At 39.8% G+C, this 24711-nt stretch overlaps 1 protein-coding gene across 3 annotated transcripts in view; it reads left to right on the forward strand.

Moving 5' to 3' along the window:
• BCAS3 (BCAS3 microtubule associated cell migration factor) overlaps positions 1–24711 on the forward strand; it is a 420091-nt gene that overhangs the window by 115056 nt on the left and 280324 nt on the right. For all 3 annotated transcript variants that reach the window (XM_016203603.2, XM_016203611.2, XM_087826254.1), the window contains 2 exons: positions 209–342; positions 8557–8821. In XM_016203603.2, the coding sequence (XP_016059089.1) occupies positions 209–342; positions 8557–8821 (399 nt within the window). The remainder of the gene's footprint in view (positions 1–208; positions 343–8556; positions 8822–24711) is intronic.

Raw genomic sequence — 24711 nt, forward strand, 5'->3', positions numbered from 1 at the left:
CTCACTGTTGTGTACTGACGTGGCGTTAACGTTTTTTATTCATACAGGAAAAAGATACTGTTTTCATTTTTATTGCAAACACTTTCTTATAGTGTTGGTAATTTTTTTTCTTCGACAACACTGTAAAGCATGGTGAGTACTTTGTGAGAATATTTCATCCACATACATAACGGTGTTTTTTTCGCCCGTTTTTTGGCGTGTCCTGCAGGAATGCTTCTCGTCACAACAGACACCCTCGGCCATGACTTTCATGTCTTCCAAATCCTGACCCATCCTTGGTCCTCCTCGCAGAGCGCGGTCCATCACCTCTACACTCTCCACCGGGGAGAGACCGAAGCCAAAGTGAGTGGTGTATTTTTCAGAAGGTTTTCTTTGCGTGACACGACATCTTATCTAGCTGGTTGCCTGTATCATACTGGAGCTTAATGTTAAGGAAAAAGAATTTACTGCATTTTGACCCAGTAAATACATAAGCAGTAGGTAAACAATTCAGTGAATGCTAAGACAAAAGTTTCATTTATCTTTCGTCTCCTACTCTAATTCCATTTCTTGCTCTAGAGCAATCCTGTCATCCAATTTGATATCCATCTCTCCAGATCTTTTTCTAGACATTTTGATTCTGTATACATGCATGCATAGATACACACACACACACACACACACACACACACACACACACACACGCATACATGAAAGCACATACATATTCACATATGCACAGAAATAATTGAGTTCTATAGTGTATGTGACTTTATGGATATTATTCAGTTTACAATGGCTTGTGAGAATCAGTTGTGCACTTCTGTCCCCAACTCCGGATGTAGTGACATTACATTGGTGTGAAATCATCCACAGTAGGAGTTTTTACGTAATGGAAATCAGCAAACACTACATATCAGTAAATCTTTTTTTTTAGGGAGCCATTTTTTAACATTTAACAGTACATCACTGTGTACATATACGTGAGGACGTGCACGCATGTGCACATGCACACAGGCATCTGTATATATAATTTACTGAGCATTTGTATTAGACATCATGCTAAGTGCTTTACATGTATTTAATATTCTTAATATTACTTGGTAGATACTGAGATATTATCTTTTTTTTTTTTTAAACATACCTTTATTGATTTGAGAGAGGAAAGGAGGGGGAGAGAGAGAGACAGAAACATCAACGATGAGAGAGTCATTGATCGGCTGCCTAGCCCGCAACCCGGGCCTGTGCCCTGACCGGGAATCGAACCCCGATCTCCTGGATCCTAGGTTGATGCTCAACCGCTGAGCCACGCCCGGCCGGACATGAGATATTATCTTAATAGCCTAAAATCCCAAATATACTTTTGTTTCATAGAGCCTGTGGTTATGCATTTACTAGAATACTTCTGCATGTGCTTTATTCTGAGCTCATTGACCCAACCCCATTTATTGACTCCTCCATCTTTTCTCAGTAGTCTACAATGTGATCTGTCATAAATTTCCATGAAAAATTTTTATAGTAGAATGAAACATCTTAAACATACAGAAACACATGGTGGGTATAGAATGATATTTTAAAAGGAAGCATTGGACATTACTGTAGGTGGCTTGTTTATTAACCATTCTGAACGTGGATAATTAAAGGGAAAGTACCCAGCATGTACCTTTCCTGGATCAATTTAATAAGATAATCAAGTAGTTGACGAGGGAATGTTTTTCTTTATTGAAGAATTCCAGTTTGACCCCTTTAATTTCTCTGTCTTGCCGAATTGCTCTGGCTAGGACTTCCAGAACTCTGTTTAATAAATGAGGCAAGGGTGGGAATCCTTGCCTTGTTCCTGATCTTCGAGGAAGAACTTTCAGCTTTTCATCGTGGAATGTGATATTAGCTGCGGGCTAGTCATATACGGTCTTTATTATATTGATGTTTGTTCCCAGTTTGTTGAGATTTTTTTATTATGATGGGTGTTGAATTTTTTCAAATTATTATTTTTTAACCTATTGAGATGATTATATAATTTCTGTGCTTCAGTTGTTAATGTGGGGTGCATCTTAGTCAACCCCCAGCTGCCGCTGTTTGAAGCTGGGCCCTCAGGCAGCAGCTTCTAGAGGATACAAATGTGCCTCCCTCACGGGAAGGCCGGGAGATGGGCATTTAGCCTGCCCCCGTGTGCCGCGCCCACGGTGAGCAGCCGGTTAAGGAGAAACTTAAAACTATAAATATTCCCTTCCTCGTCAAGCTGTGTATTCTTTTATTTACATGTATCAGTTCGTCTAATAATGGCCGCTGCTCCTACTCAATGGGTTATATCATTCAGTAATTACTTTAATGCTCAGAATAGCCTAGATTTGGCCAGTTGGACTTGGCTGATTGACTTGGCATCTGTGTCCTGTTGACATATCTGCATTATTCTTAGACAACGTCCTTACTTTCTGGCACAACAAACTTGCTGTCATGTTTAGTTACCATTTGTTTTTGTTCCTTTCGTATGGAAGTTTTCAGTTACTATATGAGATTTTACATAATGATTTAACATCTCACTGTGCTGCCGGGCACACGTGTATTCTGAGTTTCTTTCTTAGCTCTCGCTTTGTAATCCCAGGCTTGCCCTCACTAGTCACTGGTGTAAGCTCTACCTCAAAGAATTTGAATATTTTAAACACTTACACTGACCTTCTTTTCACTTACACCTATTTTTGATACCTCTTTTGCATTGGCATTGTTTATGATTTAATTTACCTACACATCCACCTGGAAATAGAGACCATACTTAAACTCTTTTCTCTAACCCTTAGAGCAGTGCCTTGCACATGGAGGAATGTTTATAGGTACAGATGTTTGATACTTTCAATGCTATTCCTATTTAACAGGAAAACCAGATAGAAATTATTCAAGTTATTTTGTTCTCTGTCACAGCTTGTAATTTAGGAGCTTGGGAATTTATAAACACCAAACATCAAGATCTAAGGAAACTCAATTAATGACCATAAAATTAATTTTATAAGCTTCTACTGAAAACCATACTTTGAAATGATATATACAGTTTAACACTGATGATAAAATCTGTGTGGCATGTGATCTGTCTGTCCATCTTTGAGTACTTCAGAATCATGCCGTTCTGGATTCTTCCGAGAACTCTGAGGATACTTTAATCAGGCGAGGAAAAAAACCTCAAGTATGTGGATCTAATTATGTTGAATTAAGTTGTTTTGTGATCTATGACTTGGGATATCCTCTGCATCTGACAGTAATTTTCCTCATAAAGCACATATGTAGTTAGAAAAATATTCCTAGTTTTCAACAGCAAAGTCATGTGTTGTAAAACCTTAAAATATTTTGTTGATATACTTCCGTAATGTCTTACTCAAGCAGACACAAGTCATTTTGTACTTAACATGCTAATTTTTATAAATGGTAAACTTGCTTTGGAAACATCTGCACATCAGATTAGTGTTACTTTTACTTTATCAGAACGATCCTGCAAAATGATATGATTAGTATGTTTATTCTCAAGGGGAAAAGAATCCAGCTTTTTAATAATTATTAATTGATAGTATTTGATGATCAGGTCAGATGAAAATAAATAAATTCAGTATGAGTATGTCCCAAATATTGCCCATTTTATGCTTTTACCAATATTCAAATTTTACTGGACTTTCTGTATTTTTACTTGCTAACCATGGCAACTCCATGATCCTGATTTTTCTCAGACCCACCCCCCAAAACATTCTTTTTATTGAGATGTAATTCTTATAATATATTCTTCATCGTAGCACAAATACATCCAAAGACAATACATAAACAAATGGGTATGGTTGGCCCACAGTTACAGGGACCCCTCAATCAAAGTAGAGGTGACAGCTTTCCATTATTCTGTGCCGATTGGTCCTTACATTTGTCCCTCCAGAGTTTGTCTTAGGGTAGTGACCATCCCCTTGCCTCATTGAAAGGGAGCTCTGTGGGAAAAGGGCCTGTGGGGCCAGTGGCATTGCTCCGGCGGGGGGCAGGTGATCAGCTAACCGTGAAAACCAGGTGCTGCTAGGGCCAGGGGGAGCGCAGCCTGGAACGTTCCATTTCCATTTGCCCAGCAGGCCCTGCGGGCCCGCCCACGCTGTTCCTCGTCACCTTTGAGGTGACCTCTCCCACGGGGTCTGGGAGCCCCGGAGCCTCGGGTGGTAGCTGCCCTCCGGAGGAAGTGGACTTGGCCGCGGGGCCAGGCAGGGCGGCGCGGTGCTGGGGCCGCGCCTCCGAGCACCGAGCGGCCTGTCTTCGCCTAACTTCCCCCTGGGCTCCGTTGTTCCTGTTGCGCAACGCGGGAAGCCTGGCGGGTGGCCCGCTGTGTACTTGCCCAGAGGACACCCTCTGACGCCAGCATGTAAGCCGTTGATACCAATTAGACTTCCACAGCATCACTTCAGCTCCTCTTGCCCACTGTGAACTTTGCTCGCGCCTCATTCTGGGCTGTCTCTCCTCCTCTGAGGACATGGACTAATGTGTTTAATGTGCACGTGCCGTTTGTTCCAGTGCCGGCTCTCGGTGGCCACAGGATCCCGCTCTTGGTGTCCGGGGAGGCCGGCCTACAGATACTCTCGGCGAAGCCGGGAGCCTTGCCCTTTGTTTCCCACTTGGCCATTGTTGGGTCTGCTTATTTCCCCACGGGCAGTGGCACTGTAGCCTCCAGGGAGCGTCCTGGCACGACAGCCCCCTCCTTCCTGCCCCATTCCCGACACAGCCCGGTTTAACCCGTAAGTCGGGGGCGTTTGTGGCCACCCCTCACCTCTGCCGGCCGCAGCCGGAGCTGGCTACGTTAGCACTGCTGGCTCTGCGGCGCTCGCAAGGCATCCTTTCACTTTTTTTAGTTCAGATTTTTATTGAAATAATTTGTAGATTCATACGTACTTGTAAGAAATAGTGAAAGATCCCATGTGCTCTTTACCCGGTTTCTCCCAATGGTAACGTTTTGCCAAAGTGGAGTATATCACAACCGGGTAGCGACAGTTTCTTTAAACCAGGGGTGGGGAACATCGCTTAGCGTGATACCTTCTTGGTTCGTCCGTATTTTCCCAGTGGCAGAATTTCATTCTTTTTTATGGCTGAGTAATATTCCATTGCATATATGTACCATGTCTTCGCTGTCTATTTGTCTGTTGATGGACACTTAGGTTGCTTCTGTATCGTGGCTTTTGTAGATAATGTTTATGGTTTTGATTGTCACTCTTACAGGCTTCTGAAAGTATAGTGCTCTTGGATTTGAGAATTTTTTTATCCAAGTTCTCTCTGCTTTTTGAGTTTTCTTTTTCTTTGAGAGATTTGGAAAGGGAATTGGTATTTGAGTCATTAGGCATGTATTTGGCCACAGAAAGAAAATCACATTTAACAATGCTTTTAAAAAATCAGGGTTTACTTTTCTCGTGTTACAAGAAGGATGCTGCTGGTTGGGTGCAATTGCTCAACAATGTCTCTGACATTTTTGCTCTTTCCCTCATGATTGTTTTGTATTGCCACTGCTTTGGACATTTCTGAATTCCGGGTGGTAAGATGGGGAGAAAGGACAGCGTCAGTGACGTTAGTTCCCTTTATCAGGAAAGTGGATACTTTCCCAGAATCCTGCAGTAGCATCCTGCTTTTGTCTGAGTGATTGCAGCTAAGTCAACACTCACTGTAAGAGAGGCTGGGCAGACGCATGTGAATTATCTGTGGTGGTGTCAGGTGAGGGAATGAAGTTTGGAGATGGGTGTTCGATTTGCCATCCACTCAGTACATCTGTATAACCATCACCTTAGTCAGGATATAGAAGTTCATTGTCCCAGAAAGGTTCCTCCTGCCCTCTCTAGTCACACCCTCTGCCCCACTCACTCACACCCTAGGCAATCGTTGCTATTATTTCATGTTTTATTTTTCAATTATAGTTGAGATTCAATAGTATCGGGAGTTACTTCATTTTTTAAAAAAGTATTTTTTATATAATGTCTAAGGTTTGATATGGACTTAGGGGAACTGCCATTTCTGGCCACTTTATTATATTTTTTAGCTCTATGTTACAGGCTCTAGGTTAGTGTCAGAGTCCTTATCTGAGTGTTTTAAAACTGCAGCTGTCTCGGTCATGTCTCTCCCATCCCTCCATACCTATTGAATCATAATATGGATCTTGTTTAGAATTTAGGATGTTAAAATAACCCTAAATTTTAATCACTGATATATATTAGTTAATTGGGTTTTGAGTGAATTTGTGACATAAATTTAGAGTCTTGTAAGAGGCTGATTTGTACGTCTTAGATGCTTATATGTAGTGACATTTAATTCTAGTGCTCAGTTATTCTTGTTTCATATGTAATTTGAATTTAACCTGTTTTGTGAGTTAAATATACAATTTATGTATGGACATAATTATTCCATATGAGTATATGTCTGCTATATAATGTTCTCTTGGATTATTAAATCAATGACAATTTAAAAAATAGATAATTCAGATGAGCGTTGGAATCTATTTGATGATGATAATACTATCTTAGAGTCCCAAGTAAGCAAAATATTATATTCTACAAAAGGATTCCATATTTCTCATTAGTAGACCTATATTGCAAAAAATTATAACAATTGCCTGACCTTGTCGGTGTTATTTGCCATGATACTTAGTGTAGAGCCAAATAAGAGATCCAACTCTCAAATAGCTCTCCTGTTTTGTGATGAGAAAATCTTAACTATAGATATTCCAAGATTGAGGCCTAAAAATGCTGCAGATGACATCACCTTCTTATTACTAGTTTGTCGTTATGTCTAGTCTTTCTTGTTTTTACTGATACATGAAAAGCCAGCCGACTTGTTTGATAATACCAACAGTTACATCATTTTGTATTTTGTGGGTAGGTGACTTATCTTTTGTAATGTTATTTAAAGGATTAAACTTGCTCTAGTCTCATGACAGCTAATATCTTTAGCAGCCCTTCTCTGCTCACTTATGTCCCCTGATGTGTCTTCAGGGTCGTAGAGCAGACTCAGTGCTCTAATAGCAGTTTCCTAAATAAGCATTTAGGTTGAATTCTGTCTTCCTGCCTTGATACTGATTGTTAGCACCACCTCGTATCAGAACTATTCTTAAAATGAAAGCGGGAAACTCCTTTTCATTGACAGATCAGGAAGTGGTCTTGATTATAAGTGTTTTGGAAAAAGGTTTTAGATCACATGGTTTCATTCCACGGTGATGGAACATAAATTACTCAGTAAGCCTAAAGATGTTTTTCTTTATATATTTGATTCCGGCTTTTGTTAATTAATGCATTTGATATTATGATATTAAATGTGTCCGGTACTGGGTGTCTTTTCTCTTGCTTGGCTATTTACATTTTTCTTTGTCCTGCCCCTTCCCTTTTTTCTTGCTTTTCTAGAAGTCATTTTAGCTGAGAGTTATCATAAGCAAAGTACAGGGGCAAAACACCTGTGAAATGACTGTTTATTCTCAATTCTAGAATTCCTGGGAGTTCAGTTTATTAGCTTTCAGGAGATTCTTTAATTATAACATTAACGTGTCATTTATCACAGTAATTGAAATGGACAGGCATGTGGTTGAATTTGGGTTTATCCTTGCATTGATAATTTTTGTCTAGCAATGAAGTGTCTTGTCTTGCTATATCAGACTAAAATTTCTTTTTTATTTTAAAGTTTTCAGGCTCTTTTAGAGACTTGTACTTTGATGAATACTTATAGCTTTGGTTTGTGCAGTATTTCTGGAATATTAGAATTCTAATGTGTTAGGCTTATTTGAAGATCTTATATATTGGAAAGTTGGCTTCTTTGACTGCTAGGGGAGTTTTACTTAGCTTATGTTGTAATGAAGCTAATGTATTCATATATTTATACACACATACATACATTTTTCCTGTTAAATCCCGCTCACAGAAATCTTATATCCTACCAGACTTTTACATTGTCTGGGGCCTTTTTTTAAAAGCACTGTTTGATGATTGTTTTGTGTAGTAGAAAATTACTTATTTATTTTTTAATTATTTCTTAATACTTATAGATAAGATAGTTATTTCACTTTTATATATTATATTTTCAAATTTTTCTTATGTGTCTTTTCCTCTTGGTAGGCTGTGAGCCCAGGTATCATTTCTTACCTCTTTGTTCTTAGTACTTATTAGCATGGTACCCAATGAATATTTATTGAGTGAATGATTGGGTTTTATTACCTCATCAACATTGTATGGTGTATATTTTTATTTTAACTAGTCTTTGCTTTTTAGAAGGAAAATTCATTTAGAGAAATAAGCCTGACTCATCTTTTCTTATAGCTCTATAGTGTGAAACTGTGTAGGTCCTGTTTTCTGACTGCACTGTAGAAGGCAAGGGGTGGAATTTCCTACTTCAAATCTTATCAAATCCCTGATACGGAGCTCTGATCACTATTCATCATGAAACTCATCTGTAGAATAAAATTTTTTTATTTATAACTGGATCTTAGGTAAATTTGGTAATGAGACACACATTTCTAATCATATTTGGCGATGTGTGTGTGATGCTCTTAGATAAATGCAAGTAGTTTCAGTCACGTCTCTGTTTTTCCACGTCTGCTTCCAGGTACAAGACATCTGCTTCAGCCATGACTGTCGCTGGGTTGTGGTCAGTACGCTCCGGGGGACGTCCCATGTTTTTCCAATCAACCCATATGGTGGCCAGCCTTGTGTTCGAACACACATGTCACCACGAGTCGTGAATCGCATGAGCCGCTTCCAGAAGAGTGCTGGGCTGGAGGAGATTGAACAAGAGCTGACGTCTAAGCAGGGAGGTCGCTGCAGCCCCGTTCCAGGTCTCTCCAGCAGCCCTTCGGGATCGCCTCTGCATGGTAAACCGAATTTTCTCTCTCCACTGAGCCCTGCAGTCCTCCTACCCTTAACCGTAATTTTCAAGATCTGGGACAAAAATAAACCCATTTTCCTAATGTGTTCATGCAAAGACAAGGTCTTAGGCTCATTTTGGACATTCTTAATTTATTAAATAATGTATTTAATTGAAGCCAGTATAATAATGGCAGTCTTTATCACGCTGCTTCACCTCCCTAGCCTTTTCAATGCTTCCTTTTGCCATTTTTATGGAATATGAAGTTCAAGACTATATTCATAAATGTAGAGGTTGAATCTCATATCTATAGATCTTTTCCAGAAAACTTTATTTTTAACCAAAGCAAATACTATGTATAATTCATTAAGAAATACTCATCGTTGGAGAGGAATGGTCATGAGTCATATGTATTTTAGAGCAGCATCAGTATTTTGTTTTAAAATACATCTCTGTGGGATTTCTACCAATGTGTTGCAGGAAAAACAAATTGTATAGTTCAATAATTTATCTTAGAGAAAATAATTGTGTTACTTCACCACAACCAGTAAATGAAACATTACTAGAATTCCCTCCCCCCTTTTAAAAAATATATCTTTATTGATTTCAGAGAGAGGAAGGGAGAGGGAGAGAGAGAGATAGAAACATCAATGATGAGAGTCATTGATCGGCTGCCTCCTGCACGCCCCCGACTAGGGATCGAGCCCGAAACCTGGGCATGTGCCCTGACCGGGAATCGAATGTCGGTCTGGATCCTAGGTTGATGCTCAACCGCTGAGCAAGGCCTGGCTGGGTTAGAGCTCCCCTTTTGTGCTCCTTTTCCATAAAAGAAAACCATGAATTGGACTTTATGGTAATCATTTTCTTCTTAAAAATAGTTTTTTTCTAAGGAAGTACCCTTAAATACTGTTGTTCACTTTCATATAAATGGAATTGCAGAGAATGTATATTTTGGTAAATTCAGCTTTTTTAACACCATGTTTGTGAGATTAATTCATGTTGTTCAGTATAGGTTTACTTGATTTATTTCCATTGCTCCCACATATTCCATTGTACAATTATACTCTACTTGTTTTTTTTTTTTATCATTTCTACTACTGTTGATGCATATTTAGGTAGTTTCTGGTGCGGAGTTATTGTGTGTAATGATGCAGTGAAAATTTCTGTACTTGGTTCTTGGTGTAGATATGTACTCATTTTTAAGTGGAAATGCTGGGTTATACTATATTCAAACCTTGACTTTGGTACTTAATACCGGAGTGGTTGTACCATTTAAATCCCACCAGAATGACAGAAAATATTTGTTGAAATTGGATGGCACTTTTTCTAGAGCATTGCAGGTTCTCCTTGACAGATGACTGATTTAAGTTTTTAAGACTAGGGAATTTTATAGAGAGAGCTTATGGTTACTACAGAAAACAATAGTTAATTGGTCTGAAATTCATATAACATAACATTAACCATTTACATGCTAACAATTCAGTTGTGCAGCCACCACTTCTCCCTAGTTCCAAAACATTCTCTTTATCCCAGAAGAAAACCGAATATTTATTCCGCAGTTACTCCCCGTTTCTCTCTTGGCAAGCCCCTGGCCAGCGCCAGCCTGCTTTCCACCCTGCGGGTCTGTCTGGTCTGGAGGTGGCATGTAGCTGCCGTCCCGCAATGTGCGACTTTCTGTTTCTGGCTCTTTTCCTGTAGGATAACGTTTTTTTGAGGTACAGCCACGTTGTAATATGCGTCAATATTTCATTCCTTTTTATGGCTGAATAATACTCCTTTTCTTGTGTATACCACAATTTTTTATTTGTTCATCCATTTGGGTTGTTTCCACCCTTTAGCTGTCTTACTGGTGCTGATACAAACGTGTGTACAAGTATTAGTGTGAGTGCCCCTTTGCAGTTCTTTGAGGAATACACCTATCCTTGTTTGTTTTAGCTTCTGCTTGAACACGTATCCTTTATAATACGTAACCAATTCTAGATAGATATTTTCTGTAGAAAGTTTTAAGATAGCCTGAAAAAACAGAGGTACCTGGAATCCGGGGGAGAAATTGTGTTGTAACTAAAAAAACCCTGGGACCTCTGTTTTCTCCTCACATGATGTTTTATGTTTTGGTTCTATTATTTTTATAACAATTGTTATTCATGTGTATTTAACTTAATTAGTGACTCCTGACCTTCAAGGGTGAAAATCTTTCAGAATCAGTCCTAGGTGAAAACAGCCATTTTAAAAAGCATTTAGAATTTTAAAAGATGTTGAAAGCTCTGCACTATACATATTCTTTTTGCCATTTGCAAGAACTTTTACTTCGATAATTACTTTTTTTAGTGTAAGTATTTTGTCATATAATTAGGTGACACTGTCCGTTCTTTGAGGACCTTTCTCTTTGGGGTGAATATTTTTCTTTATTTAAATTCTACTAAACACTTTATGAAAAGAGACTCAGGTTGCTCAGAGAACAAGATGTACTTGTAGAAAATTTAGGGTTTCTGGTCCTTCCATTCACACACCTTCAGAGTGTGCTTTGGGCTTCTCCTTCCTTCCCCTCCCCCAGGTCCCACGCGAGGCCTCCGGCGCCATGTGCCCAGAGCGGCGTCCCTGCCCCGCGCCTTCTGCTCCAAGGGGAGGTAGATGTTAAGCGACTGTGAACACATTCCTTGGAATGTATTTTTGCTAAGGGTACAAAGTACCAATCAATTAAGGAGTTGTCATTTGTAAAAGAACATACAGTTGAAGAGCAATGCTTGAATTTCTGAGTCAAAATATACTATTTTCTCTCAGCTGTATCGCTCACAGCTCTCTTCGTATTTTTGCGTGAAGCTCTCGGATGACATCTCGGAGAGGAGATTATAGGCTGTTCGACAATATCGCTGCACTTAACATTCTCCTTTGAAAGCGCGGAATTTCAGAAGGCATTTCCCTCCTCGTAACACTTATTAAAATTTTATTATGTTGGAATTTCACCCCATTACTCTGTGTAGTTTTACTTATTTTTAAAGCACCGACATTAGAGCGATGGTCATTTTTCTTCATGTTCTCTTTGTATTTCACATGTCAAAACAAAATGGGCATTGTTGTTGGTTAGTTCTAAAAAGGATGTATTTACAGTTTGTGTGGATAAACAGTCTGATGCTGGTCAAAAACAATGTAAACTTTGAACAGGGAGGGATTCATCTTGAAAATGAATCATGCTTGGTGGTATTACCGTTGTTTGTGCTCTTTTTAGCAAAGTAAAGGAAACTGTTAAATAACAGTTGATATAGGGATATTTCCTTTTTACTCTCTGGAGTCAGTCCAGTGTAGGTTAGGATTATTTTATCTACTTGACATTATTTTACATAACAGAATACGTTTATTTATTTGAAATATATTCTCTCTAAATATCTCTTCCTTTCTTATTGCCTTGACCTTAGTCTATGTGAGGGGTGCTTAATTTAAGATCCATGGTCATGGATATGAAAAAAATTACATCTTTATGTTTACTATCCTCTAACTGAAAGTAAGTGTTTCCTTTCACTATGAATGTAGACAACACACGGCAGTAACGTTAGTGGTACTTGTGACATTGTCACCAATAAACATACAGATGTTTTATATCACATTATATGTGAACTATATATCTTGAAATGTTTTGAGTTACTGAAATATATTTTGAAATATTGTTTATGCTCATCAGCTTTGAAATTACTGCATATTATGACTAATATTACTGGTTTTAGTATTTATTATACATATATTACTATAGCAAAACTTAATTTTTAAGTGTATTGATAGCTATACTTCAACATCTCCTGATGCTGTGTCACCTGCGGCAGCCTTGATATGAAACCCCGAACGTACTTTTATTATATCACAGCATGTTGGTTTCCTTTAATTCTATGTATTTTATTTCATACTTTATAAGCATTATTCAGAGAAAGAATCCACAGGCTTTCCCAAACTACCAAGCAGTCCATGGCTCAAAACCTCTAAGAACCCCAATCATCTTTTCTTACCTCATCCGTTTCAATAGCCCCCAGCCTCTTTTACTTCATACACATTTCCTTTGTTACCCATAAATATTACTTTCCACTTTTCTGCTTAAGATCTCGCCGTGTTTCACCGTCCTTGTAGAAAGTTAGAGAAGCTCCCGCCCTGCTTCTAGCTGTTGTCCCACCACACCTGTCTTCCCTGAATATGCCACGTGGGTTCATTTCTTGGCACCTTTCCTGATTGTATACTTGACTCTACTTGAAATAATTGTTCCCCTTTGGATGCCTACTAAACCCCTACTTCATTGTGATCTAGCTAAAAATACCATGTCTCTTTAGCCCCTCTTCAACATCTCCTGATGCTGTGTCACCTGCGGCAGCCTTGATATGAAACCCCGCACGTACTTTTATTATATCACAGCATGTTGATTGCTCATTGACATGCCTGCCTCTCCCACTGGACCAGCTCCCATGAAGATCGGGTCTTATTTGTATTTGTATCTTTGCACCTTGCGTGGTATTTGATAAAATGTAGACTCTAAAGCTTTGAGCCAAGTTTCCAAACATCTTTAGAAGTTCTTCTAATAAAAACAATTTATTTTTTATTTTATTGATTTCTTTTTTTAATTTAATTTTTTTTCATCATCATTTATCCCCCCCATACCCTCTTCCACCTCCATCGCCTCCCCCCCAGACAATTACCACACTGTTGTCGGTGTCCTTAAGTTCTTTCTGTTTTTCCCCCTTTTTGCTTAATCTCTCCATGCCCCCTACCAACCCCTCGCCCAATAAAACAATTTAGATTTAAATCACTACTTGTCAAAACAAAGAGCTATTCATTCATGGTGACATTGCTATTCATTTTAACATCTTTAAGATACTTTTATTCAACAACTATTACTTAGTGTTTACTATGTCTAAGAACTGTTTCTGAGCTCTAAGAATATCGCAGTGAACAAGAGAAAACGTCCCTGTTCCCATGATGCTGACTTTCTAGTAAGTGCTGTGAGTGATACAGAGGATAGATAGAGAGATAGGTAGGTAGATAGATAGATGTGTTATGAAGAAAAGTAAAGAATTGAAGGGGAATAGGGAATGCCTGGAGAGGACCGCAGTCGGAAATTAGAGTGCTTCCCGCAGACCTTGCTGAGTTGCTGACATCTGAACAAAGATGTGATGGAAGTATGGGCGAAAGTCATGTGGATGTCTGGGGAACATGTTCCAGGCAGAAGGAACAGCTAGTGTAAAATCCTTGAGTTGGGAATGTGCCTGGAGTGTTCAAGGGTTAGGGCTAGGGCTAGGGTTAGGAAGCCAGTGTGGTTAGAAAGCACAGTAGTAGAAGCACAGAGTAGAAGATGAGATCAGAGAGGAAATGTGGCCAGATCATGTCAACCTTTGACTTTTAGAGTGAGATGGAGAAGCTGTGGGGAATTTGGCGAATACTAGTGACATGATGAGACTGTGTTTTGGCAGGATCAGGATGGAGATCTGTGTTAAGAATGCACAGTCTTTATGTAGGTTGACAAGGGTAGAAGCCTGGTGAGGCCAGTTAGGAGAGCATTGCAAAAATCCAAGTGAGAGAAGATGAGGCTTGGACAGAGTTGATAGTGGAGATTCCGAGTAGTGTAATGGGATTCTTGCTATATTTTGATGGGATGGCCGTCAGGATTTCTGGTGTATTTTATGCCTGAATGAAGAAACCCTTCCTCCACTATGGTTTAATGTCCCAAGCAAGTGTAATTACTGCCTTTGCTTTCCAGCCTCAGTCCCGTTTCTACACCTGAATTGCTTTCCCGTCATTTGTCCAGGTAAACACTGAACACACCTTTCAAGCTCAGCTTAGCTTTGGTGTCTCCCCCGCTTAATGTAGTGGGTCTGACTTCGTGTAGCTGAGCTTTATTTTTTTTCAATTTTTAAATTTTTTTCATGTTAAAGACATGGTAAGAGTTGATTTTAATGCAGTTGAGAAGGAAATTTGGTTATTTCTGTGACATGCATTTTAAAATTATGACTGATAACCTTATACTAGGGCATACCGGAGTTTTAGGAATTTTATACAAATAGAAAGTTTGACATCATTTCTCATTTGACAATGCTTCCCTTGTAATCTAACATACCAAGACTAATTAGTTAAATATCTCTCATAAGGTAAAAGAGCATGTCTTTTTTTTTTTTTTTAATTTTATTTTTGTTTAAAATATTACAGATGTCCCTTTTTCTCCCCAAGAGCCTTATTTTTGACACTCCCCTCACCGAGCTGTGACTTGCTTGGGGGAGCGGGTGGGGGGCCAGGGCTCACACTGCGTGGGGTGGAGCCCGTCCCCCCCGACTCCCTAACCGTGCTCTTACTCCACCTGTGCCTCCACCTTCTGTGAGGGGGGGAAATAGTATCACCCCCCCACAGAGTGACTGGGGGGCGGAAAGCACCTCCAACAGCGTTCGGCACGCGTCAGGCCCTCAGTGAAAGATTGGCTGCTGCCATCAGCGTCACCATTAATATTCTTTTTACTGAGGAGACGTAGAGGACGGAGTAATTTTTCATATTTTTGTGTTATGGCTCTTACCCAGAGCACAGGATAAATGAATAATTCACTGAAAAGTGAGCAAATGAAAAATATAATTGTGACCTAATTGTGTAATGCTTTTTAGCCTTTTGTTTTTGATTATTTTAATTTTTTTCACTCTCACCTGAGGATATGTTTCTCATTGGTTTTGGAGAGAGCAGGAGGGGGGGAGAGAAACCGATGCGCGAGAGAAACATCTTACCGGCGCCCTTACTGGGGCCTGAGCCCGCCGCCAAGGTGCGCGCCCTCCGGGGGAGGCCTGAGTCGCGGCCCCCGCCTCGGGACCCCAGAGCCTGCTGCTTCCGAATGGGAGTGGACGAGGAGGCTCCGAGACCTCCTTGGACGCGAAGCTCCATGTTTTAGTAAAAGTGCTTTTCAATCACTGGTAGCATCACTTTTCTTTTTAGCGTCTGGATGCTGCCTTTTTTTTTTTAACCACTCAGAAACTCTGTTTATAGCCTTTATATGATGGTTTATTGTAATTACTTTTGTTGATCAGTAGTTTTCTTGATACAGACCACATCACAACTGTAAATACAAAGCAACCACACGTTTCAGCCTTATATAGTTTCACCTACTTAAGACAATCAGAATGTGATGTCTCTTGACTTCTCTTTCCACATCACTGTTTACTTGTGGATTGAAGTTCCCATTTGTATGTTTTAATTTTTGCCAAGAAAAATCAATCATGTGCACTGTAGCTCTGCTTTAAATTTTATGCCTCATATGACACAGAGTATGTATATAGTATATACATGTTGCATGGATGAAAGTCTTCTGTTAGGCTGTCTTAGTTTAGTACCTGGGTTTGTACTGGTTGCATGTACTTGATTGTTTTAGCTCAGATGAAGTTTTGATTTTAATTGGTTGTTTTCAGGTCTAATAAAGTTGTTCTAGTGAACTTGTTTTCTCATAAATTCTTTTAGCATTCTTTAAAAAATGTTACTATAACATTATCCTAATCTTTGCATGTGCCGTACACCAAAATTATACATATTTAAATATTTTGTTGTTTCCTATTGTTTCTTAGAGCAGATGAGTTCTTTGGAAAGTGGATTGATTGAAAAGAGATACCTGAAACAAGGTGCTTTCATTTAAGGAGCACTAATTGAAAAAAACCATCTATTAAATAAAAAGAGTATAAGTTTTAATAGACTATTTTATAGAGCAGTTTTAGGTTCATAGCAAAAGTGAGAGGACAGTGCAGATAGCATTGTTTTTGAGGAAAATAACATTACTTGTGGAGTATCTTTAACATTTCTTATATTATCTCTAAATTATAGTTTAAAATTTAGTGCTATAAAAACTGATTAAACTCTTCTTGAATAGTTTATCTTTTCATCTGTTTCCTTTGGAATAGGCCACATTTTTTTCTCTCTGAAAGTTTTCCCTTAAAATAAATGCCAGATAAGGTAGTTAGCAATTGAAGGTACCCTGGAGTTTCTTGTTTTGCCTTTTACTGCTCATGAAATATTTTGTATTTTCTTTATATTTTTTACATTGGCAAATCATAGACTCGGGGTTTCGGTAGTTTTGATTTTAAATGGCTAATGAGACAGGCCTCTAGAGGGCGATCTTTTCTAAACTTTCCTGTGATCGTGATCGGAGCAACCCTGGCATGAACCTGGTGTACTGTGGATGTTGACGTCTTATAAGATCTTATAACAGCCCAGCTTCCTTCTTATTACGTTTTCTATGATTTATTCCTCAACATCTTCTTAGACAATTGGACTTTTGAACTATATTACTATCAGTTAATATCTGTTTTTAGTACTCCATCCAGATACCTAGGTCCAATGAATAAATTTATGTAGTTAAATGGAGGGACATTTTTTAGTTAATCAATTAAGTGGTATCTGCAAACTCTAAAACTTTCCTTTCTTTGATTCTCTGTGTTGCTTTTCAAGGACTTCACTTCTCTACTTTATGGGACCAGCACGGTTAAACTCCACTATCGAGACATTATTAGGGCTTATAGTTAATCTCCGCTTCTCTTTTCTGTTAACATTTATTAGAGTTTTACTGTTTTTGTTTAACTGTTTAATATAATTTAATCAAAGTAATACATGTACTTATTATAAAAAATGAGTAATACCACAAGTTTATAATAAAAAACGGCACCCTGTTCGCCCATCCCAGAGGCGTCTTGTTTCGGTTCTTCATAGGGTCTGCCTTGCTGTGCTCTTGCTTGGCTCCTTTCTGGAAATCATGTTAGTTGGAAATGGATCTCCTGCATCAAACCCCTAACTTTCTTTTCTATTTTCTGTCACTTTGCCTTTTTGTTTCACTTTATGAGGGTGTCCCCAAGTTAATCTTCTAACCTTCTTATTGCATTTTTATTTTGGCAACGTGTTTTTAATATTATTTACTCTGATTGTTTCTTTTATTATCACATTTGTTTCATATTTGACAGACATAATAATAGTTTATTTTTTGAGAAAGAGTTATAATTTTTGAAGCGTATTTTGCTCCTTGTATCATCTCCTATTTCCCCTGACTTTTTCCAGTTTTGTTGTTGTTGTGAGTGCTATCTTTAATATTAGAGCAGTGGTTCTCCATTGATGTTATAACTTACCTGGATAGATTTAAAAAGTACTGATATCCAGACCCAATCTTGGACTGATTAAACCAAAATATTGACCTGAATACCTAGGAATCCTTGGCTGATCATTCTTATTTTTACATCTTATTATATATTAATTTATTTCATGGTTTTTATTTTTATTCAGCTAGTCAACAAATCTGTACCCAAAACTGACTGGAAGCCCTTTGAGCATCAGTAGGTCATACCAGCTGGTAGGTGCCAGCGGTCTGTCAGGTGGACCTGGTAATTTTATTAGGGTGCCCCAATCAATATGATCTGTATTTCACTTTTCACTGAGACCGGCCATTTCCCCCATAAATGAATCCTGTGTTTGGGGAGGTTGAGGTGGTGGAAACTTTCTGGCAATAAACTTAGAAGTTCCTGTTCAAGGAATTATTTTAGTTTAGCGATTATAATAACAAAAGGACTTGGTGTATCTATTTGCATATTACTATTGCCTAACTCTTCCAGGGAGGAAGACAAGTGATAAAGTTTTAGTTAGGTCCCATCGAAATATTTTTCTTTCAAAATTTGATTTTAGAAAAATCGGAGAGGAAGAAGAGTGGAGAAATTAGCCTTCTTCAGGTACAGAATGACCAGTGTCTGAGTGATCCAGATGAACAGCTTTAGAAGCGATCAGACTTGAGAGTAACGGCCATGAGTAGTCTTGAACTTCAGATCCGAGCTGGAAGTAAAAATCCGACTATTGGCTTATAGTTTGTAAACCACAAAAGGGCAAGGGAAGCAGGGTCACGGCTGTGCCAGGGTTACACAGACTGAGAAACAGAAACTTGGTACAGTTCTTACCGTGCTAGGCTCGTAGCCTAAAATGACATTTAGGGTTTGGGGGAGGAGGAGTAAAGGGAAAGGATTTAAGGTTCACTGAAAAAGCTGCTCACGTCGGAGGCTGTGTTTTTGCAGGCGAGCCCGTGGACGCTAGAATGAGGCATTTCTGAAGGGACAGTGGAGCCAGTGGCCGCCGCTGCTGCTGGAAGCTTCAGAAGAGACAGGCCATTCCCTTTGCAGTGTTCAGAACCGTCTCTAGTAGGGAATGCTTAGGAAATGTTTGGTAATATTTCATTTTTAATTTTGGAGTGGATCGAAACGTATCCACGTTCGATAAGATCATGGGTGAGAGAAAATGTAAAACAACAACACTGATCAATGAATTTGGTTTTCTGGCAAAGATGCAGCTGATTAAGGGAAAGCGATTCTGCTTAAGCAGAAGAATTACAGGGAAGCAGGCCAGCATTTCTCAGGTGCCCAGATGTGATCACGGTGTCACTCCTTGTGGTTCTCACTCCCAAGGACTTTCCTCAAAGGAGTTTCTATGTCCACTGGGAAATTCACGGTTTTGCTTTTGGAAAATTAGTTTAGAAAATAAGGACTTACTACTTATTGATACAATTCTCTTTCTCAAATTTTTGATAATTTAGGCAGCTCAGTGGGGCATGGCTTTCCTGTTTTCTTCAAGAGCAGAACATGTAAGCATATTTTGATAGATATTGAAAAGCTGGAAATAAAATATATGTGAATATGAAAGGTTTTATCTCCCCTGCTGTCAAAAGTGCTGATCTGGTCCTTTTGCGCTGTGCTCCCATCTTTGTATGGTTGTTAAAAATCTGCTGCAGTTTCCCATCTGAAGGAAATGCATCTTTGACACTTCTCATGACCTGAGTCATGATGCTGAAATAGAGCCAGAAAATATCCTTAACAGGCATGGGTAAAAAGAGGGACGGCTTCCGTGGGGCGGGGGCGGGAAGGAGGCTGTGGGGAGAAGAGATCTTTAGTGAAGTTGCTTATATTTTACTGCTATAGTTGTGATTCAGCAGAAAATATTTTTACTTTAATATTTATTTTTCCTTAAGGATACAATGTTTAATGTATTTGGAAAAGACAAGGTCTGCAAAGGTTAAATTAAATTTGACTCCTCCAAGTCTAAAAAAATTAAATCTTCCAGCTTATTTTATATATTATCTTATGAAGTGTCCAGTTATTTTCTGCAAAACCAGCTCTCAATTCTTCCACCTCTTATATGCTTAAAAGTATAAGTAATAAAGTTCCATTTGTTGGGTGATGCCGATAAGTTTCTATGTGTTTTTCCTTGAACATTCAAGGACTTCTGTTTGCTCTGTTGACATGCTACAGAATTCATTGTGAGATAACCATGGGAGAACTGGGTGTGGGGTATTTTCAAAAATGAATTTTGATGAGGGTTTATTTATACTTTAGGGAGCTCATTTAATCCCAAATGTGGTCTCAGAGATGCTAGATTATGGGGTTTTTAATTCTGGGGATTTTTCACTAAGGTAAAAAGTCGTCACTTCTTAACACTTAGTTCCAAAACTCTACTTGAGCTAGATTCAGGAAAGAGGGAAATTTTGAGAGTATTTAAGTATGTTAAGTTTAGGCATAACTTAGACAAAAAAGGCCCAAGGTTTGTTCTTCTATTTTATACAAAGAGTTTGCTTTGTCCCCTCTGTTGTTAAATATTATAGTCTATTTACTATTTTGTTTGATTTTTGATTGATAAAAGAGTGGCAAACTGCAATCCTAATGTTTAAAATGAATGAAAAAACTGTAAAACTTCTTAAATATTAAGAGCATCAGCTCTTATAAATTCCCTTATCCTGCATCTTGGAGTGCTCCAGGAAAAATAAATGACAGCAATGAGCTTCCCACCTATGGGGGCAGATTTTGTTCAGTCATTTTATAAATTTACAAAGTCCAGTCATTTTATAAATCTGTGTGATTAAGACTGCATTGTGCCACAGATACAGTGGAGAGGAAATATAGCCAAAAGCTTTTCCTGCAGTGTGTTTCACTGCCTGTCCCCGTACACCTTCATCTCTGAAACTTTTTGGAATATATATCTCTTATATTCTCCTCCTCTCCCCCCATTGTATTCTTGGTGTCTTCTAAATATTTTTTCTAACTTGCTCTCATCTCCCTTGCCTGGCTTATTTTTGCATCCCAGGGCTCCTAGTTCTAATTCTGCTTCAGCATGTTTCTGGAGTAGCTGTAGACATTCCTTACTCTACATATAATTTTAGCAACAGTTAATTCCTTTTGACTTTTAATATTTACATATAAACTTTCTAAATTTATTGAGTTTAGTTTAGATTTAAGGAAGGAAAAATATCCACATTTACATGTAATAGTGGTGAGCACATTAAGATAATAATTAACTGGTAAAATGTATTCAAGCCAAAAAAGGAAAACCACCTAGCGAATTGTTTATTTTAAAATGTGCGTATTTATGTAAGTGTATATAAATATCTGCACAAACATATATGCATTTAATCATTAGTGCAGGGTCTGTTCTCTAGAACACGAAGCTTGAATTCCGCCGACATTTAGCAAGCAGGCGCCGGTGCAAAGTTCTGTGGGGCTGGGCTGTGTGTTGTGTGATACAGTGCCATGAAAAACCTCCCCAATCCCCACCTTGCAAAAAAAAAAAGGTTGGTTTCTTGTTTCCAGGTCGAGTACCTATAGAAATGCCCATTAACTGTTCACGTGAAAAAGCAGCAGTGTTTTTGCTTGGAGTGCATGGAGCTCTGCGGCGCTTTGACGTCACGGTCCACCACTCCGCGCAGCAAGTCCCAGGGAGGGACCAGCGGTGCCTCGTCGGAGCTGCCCTGGCCCCCGTGCCACCCGGGGCTTCGTCACCCACGCTGTGGGGCAGCCGCGCCCGCGGCCTCTCGGGAGCCGCGTGGGATGCGGTTTCCCTGCGAGCGGCGTCGCTTCCGCCCAGTTTGCTATGTGGGTCAGAGGCGCCGGTTCTCACCAGCGCGGCCCTGCCCCTGCCCCTGCCCCTGCCCCTTCCCACTCGGGCAGATTACAGATTATGCTGGAACACGCCTGAGAAAAGGTCAGGAAAGGCCGCTGCGTGGCCTGGAGCCGCAGCTGGAAGCCTGTCCTCCTCACCCAGGAGAGGCGGGGGAGCGCAGAAAAAGAGAGAGATAGAGGCTCCCATCCCACCCCCAAACGTCCCCCATTCAGGAAATTCCCATTTGCACAGGGTACTTTTTATATTTTCCGAAAGGATTTTTATTTGGTTTTGATTAGATAATTATCGAGTGTTTTGGCTGAGAAAGCTTTAATGTTAAATTAGATGGCAAGCAAGGGCTGAGCAGTGTTTTTAACCTTGCAGAGCCCAGATTCCCACGGATTGTTTCAAAACTGGCTACCATGGTGCTCTTTTTTTTTTTTTTAAACAGAGGCAAGAAGTGGGGAGCTTTCAACTACTACAGAGTTAACTGGTATATTTTAGATTTTTATCCCTGTCAATCCCACAGCAGGGTGTTAAAAGCAGACCCAAAGTTTTGGTCTTCTGTGAAAAGCAAAAAGCACAGGAAAAGCCCCCTGTGAACGCATTACCCGGTTTTATTTGGGAAAGATATGTAGGGAATAGGCATCATGTAGACGCCTTAGAGTGCAGATGTTGTTGGAAGGAGCACAAGAATGGGACACTTGCGGGGAGGACTCTTCTTACAGCAGCATCTTCTCGGGAGCCCAGGGTGTCACGTCCACACTGGCTTTCAGTGGGCCTCATTGATCCAGTTTCACAGTGGGAGAATTCAAGACGTTAGCAGCCCATGGACGCCGACCGGGAGGCTTAACTCCTAGAGCAGGAGTGGATCCTGTGGATGGGTGTGTCGGAGAGGCGATGACGACAGAATCGCAGGGTGCTATTGTCGGAGTCTAGCGCAGAGCACAGGAAGGCTGCTGCGGTGACCCTTCAGAAAACGGGCGCCCGAAGGGTGGCCGGCCTGTGTCCACGATAAGGGTGAAAAAAGCGCCCTCCTGCAGGGCACTGTCAGCACGGCCTGGGGGCCTTTTGCCTTTTTACAAATTAATCCTTGCAGTTGCTATATTTATCCCCGTGTCCCTAATGACCACCAAGGACAGTGCTCCTTCACCCTCCGAAGGTGCCATTGGGTCCATTTATTCATTGCAGTTCTTAGTGTCTTACACCCTGCGTTACTACAATCTTCCTTGGACTCGCACTAACGACAGTCTGCAGGTTGCGCCTCCAGAAACTGGTAACAAAAAGCTTTTCTCTTTCTCACCGATAGGGTCCTTTTTTAAGGTACTTTCTGATTCACAGCTCCGACCCCTTGATTGCTTAATGCTGTATGAACTGCTTTTATTCCCTTTGTTTCACGATTTGGTAGGACAGGGAGACTTTTTAAAGGGGAAGAACTGGGAGGAGGCCTATAATTACATTTATGTCTTATTTCTCCTCTTGTTTGCATTTAAGAAGAAATGCATCCACAGGTACAGACACACTGCTATTAACTTTAATATTTCGCATCATGTGAAATGGTCAACAATGTCAGGATCTCGCCGGCTCGAGAAGCTTCTGGTAGCTGGCAGTGTGCCACCTGCACATGTTCTCACATCACTGCGTTCAGAAGCTGGGAATACCAGCCTGGCAGCTTCTGCGGAGAGGGTCAAGATAAAACAGAAAGGAGGCCCGCTTGGCAGCCGCACTACCTGCGCGTGGTTGCTGATGTCTTTTCCACAAATGTCCAAGTTTGTCAAAGCCCAGTAAATCTTAGAAAGTTTATTTTCCTTGTAGCATCTGTGTTTTATAATGGGTCTTTTAATTTGTTTTTACTTTGTCTGCAGGGATTTCTTTTGTCCGGAGTTTTCAGACTCTGTCTTTTTTTTTTTTCCTGTGGAAGTGAGTCCGTTAATGATGACTGGTCTGGGAATATGCCTCTCTCTGCAAAGCCGACCTGACAGGCGGTTTCTCCAGCGGAGCAACAAAGCCCATTGTTAGTCTCAGTCTTTGCCTTTACCCTCCACTTAACCCATTTTCCTTCGTGTTTCTGTAGTAGGGAATGTCTTGGAAAACAAACTTTGGGACAATAGGTAGACGAGAAGTTGGCGTTTTGGAGCTGCCAAAACTTGTAGTAAGCAGATTCCATACCACGTCGACCTCGCGCGCAGACGGCGGGCCGTGTATTAACCCGGGCGCGGAGAGCTCCTTCCCCTAGTGTATGAGGCATCTGCAGGTATTCGTCATCAAAAAGGTAGAAAACTTTTTTTTTTGAAAAGCACATGAGCTTGTTTTCATAATTGGTTTTTAAAAAATGCAATCTTGTTCAAGTAAAGACAGAAAGTCAGTGGTTAAACCCCGATGTGAACTGTTCTGGTTTAGTGCTTTGTTGTAACATTAAAAACAATAATAACATAAACAACTGAAGCTCAAACACAGCCTCATAGCTTTAAACACCAAGAGATGCTTTATAAATTCTGACTTTCACATGATTTCCTATTTTCACATAGAACTGCTGCTTTAATTTATTGAGAAACCATTTTATTGGAACTTGAAATTCCCCCCCCCCAAAGGAGCTCCGTCTATCGTGGGGACTGGTAAACCCTAAGGATCAAAGCACTAGTGGATTTGGATAAAGACCTGAGAGCCTGAGGCTTGTGGAAGTTTATCTATATAGAGTAAACCCAAAAAACTGGGATGGGAGTCTTAGAGGAGCTTACTTTCTCATGAGATCTTTGGGACTTCCTCTGTTTGGATGTGCCAGAAATACTGTGAGAATATCCATTCTCGTGACATTTGTCACTTACAGGTCCTGTCCCAGCTGGAATTTGAAAGTATAATGGGGTGTGAGATAGTACATCTATTTTAAGGTTTTATGAATCCCACTACTAAAGCTACAATTAACCAACCTCTGCTATTTTCAATGTACTTGTATAATGGGAAAAAAAAAAAGTCTCGTAAAGATCCGTTAGTGAAGGTTACGTGTAAAAT

Source organism: Miniopterus natalensis, chromosome 17, assembly GCF_054644295.1.
Source record: "Miniopterus natalensis isolate mMinNat1 chromosome 17, mMinNat1.hap1, whole genome shotgun sequence".
NCBI lineage: Eukaryota > Metazoa > Chordata > Mammalia > Chiroptera > Miniopteridae > Miniopterus > Miniopterus natalensis.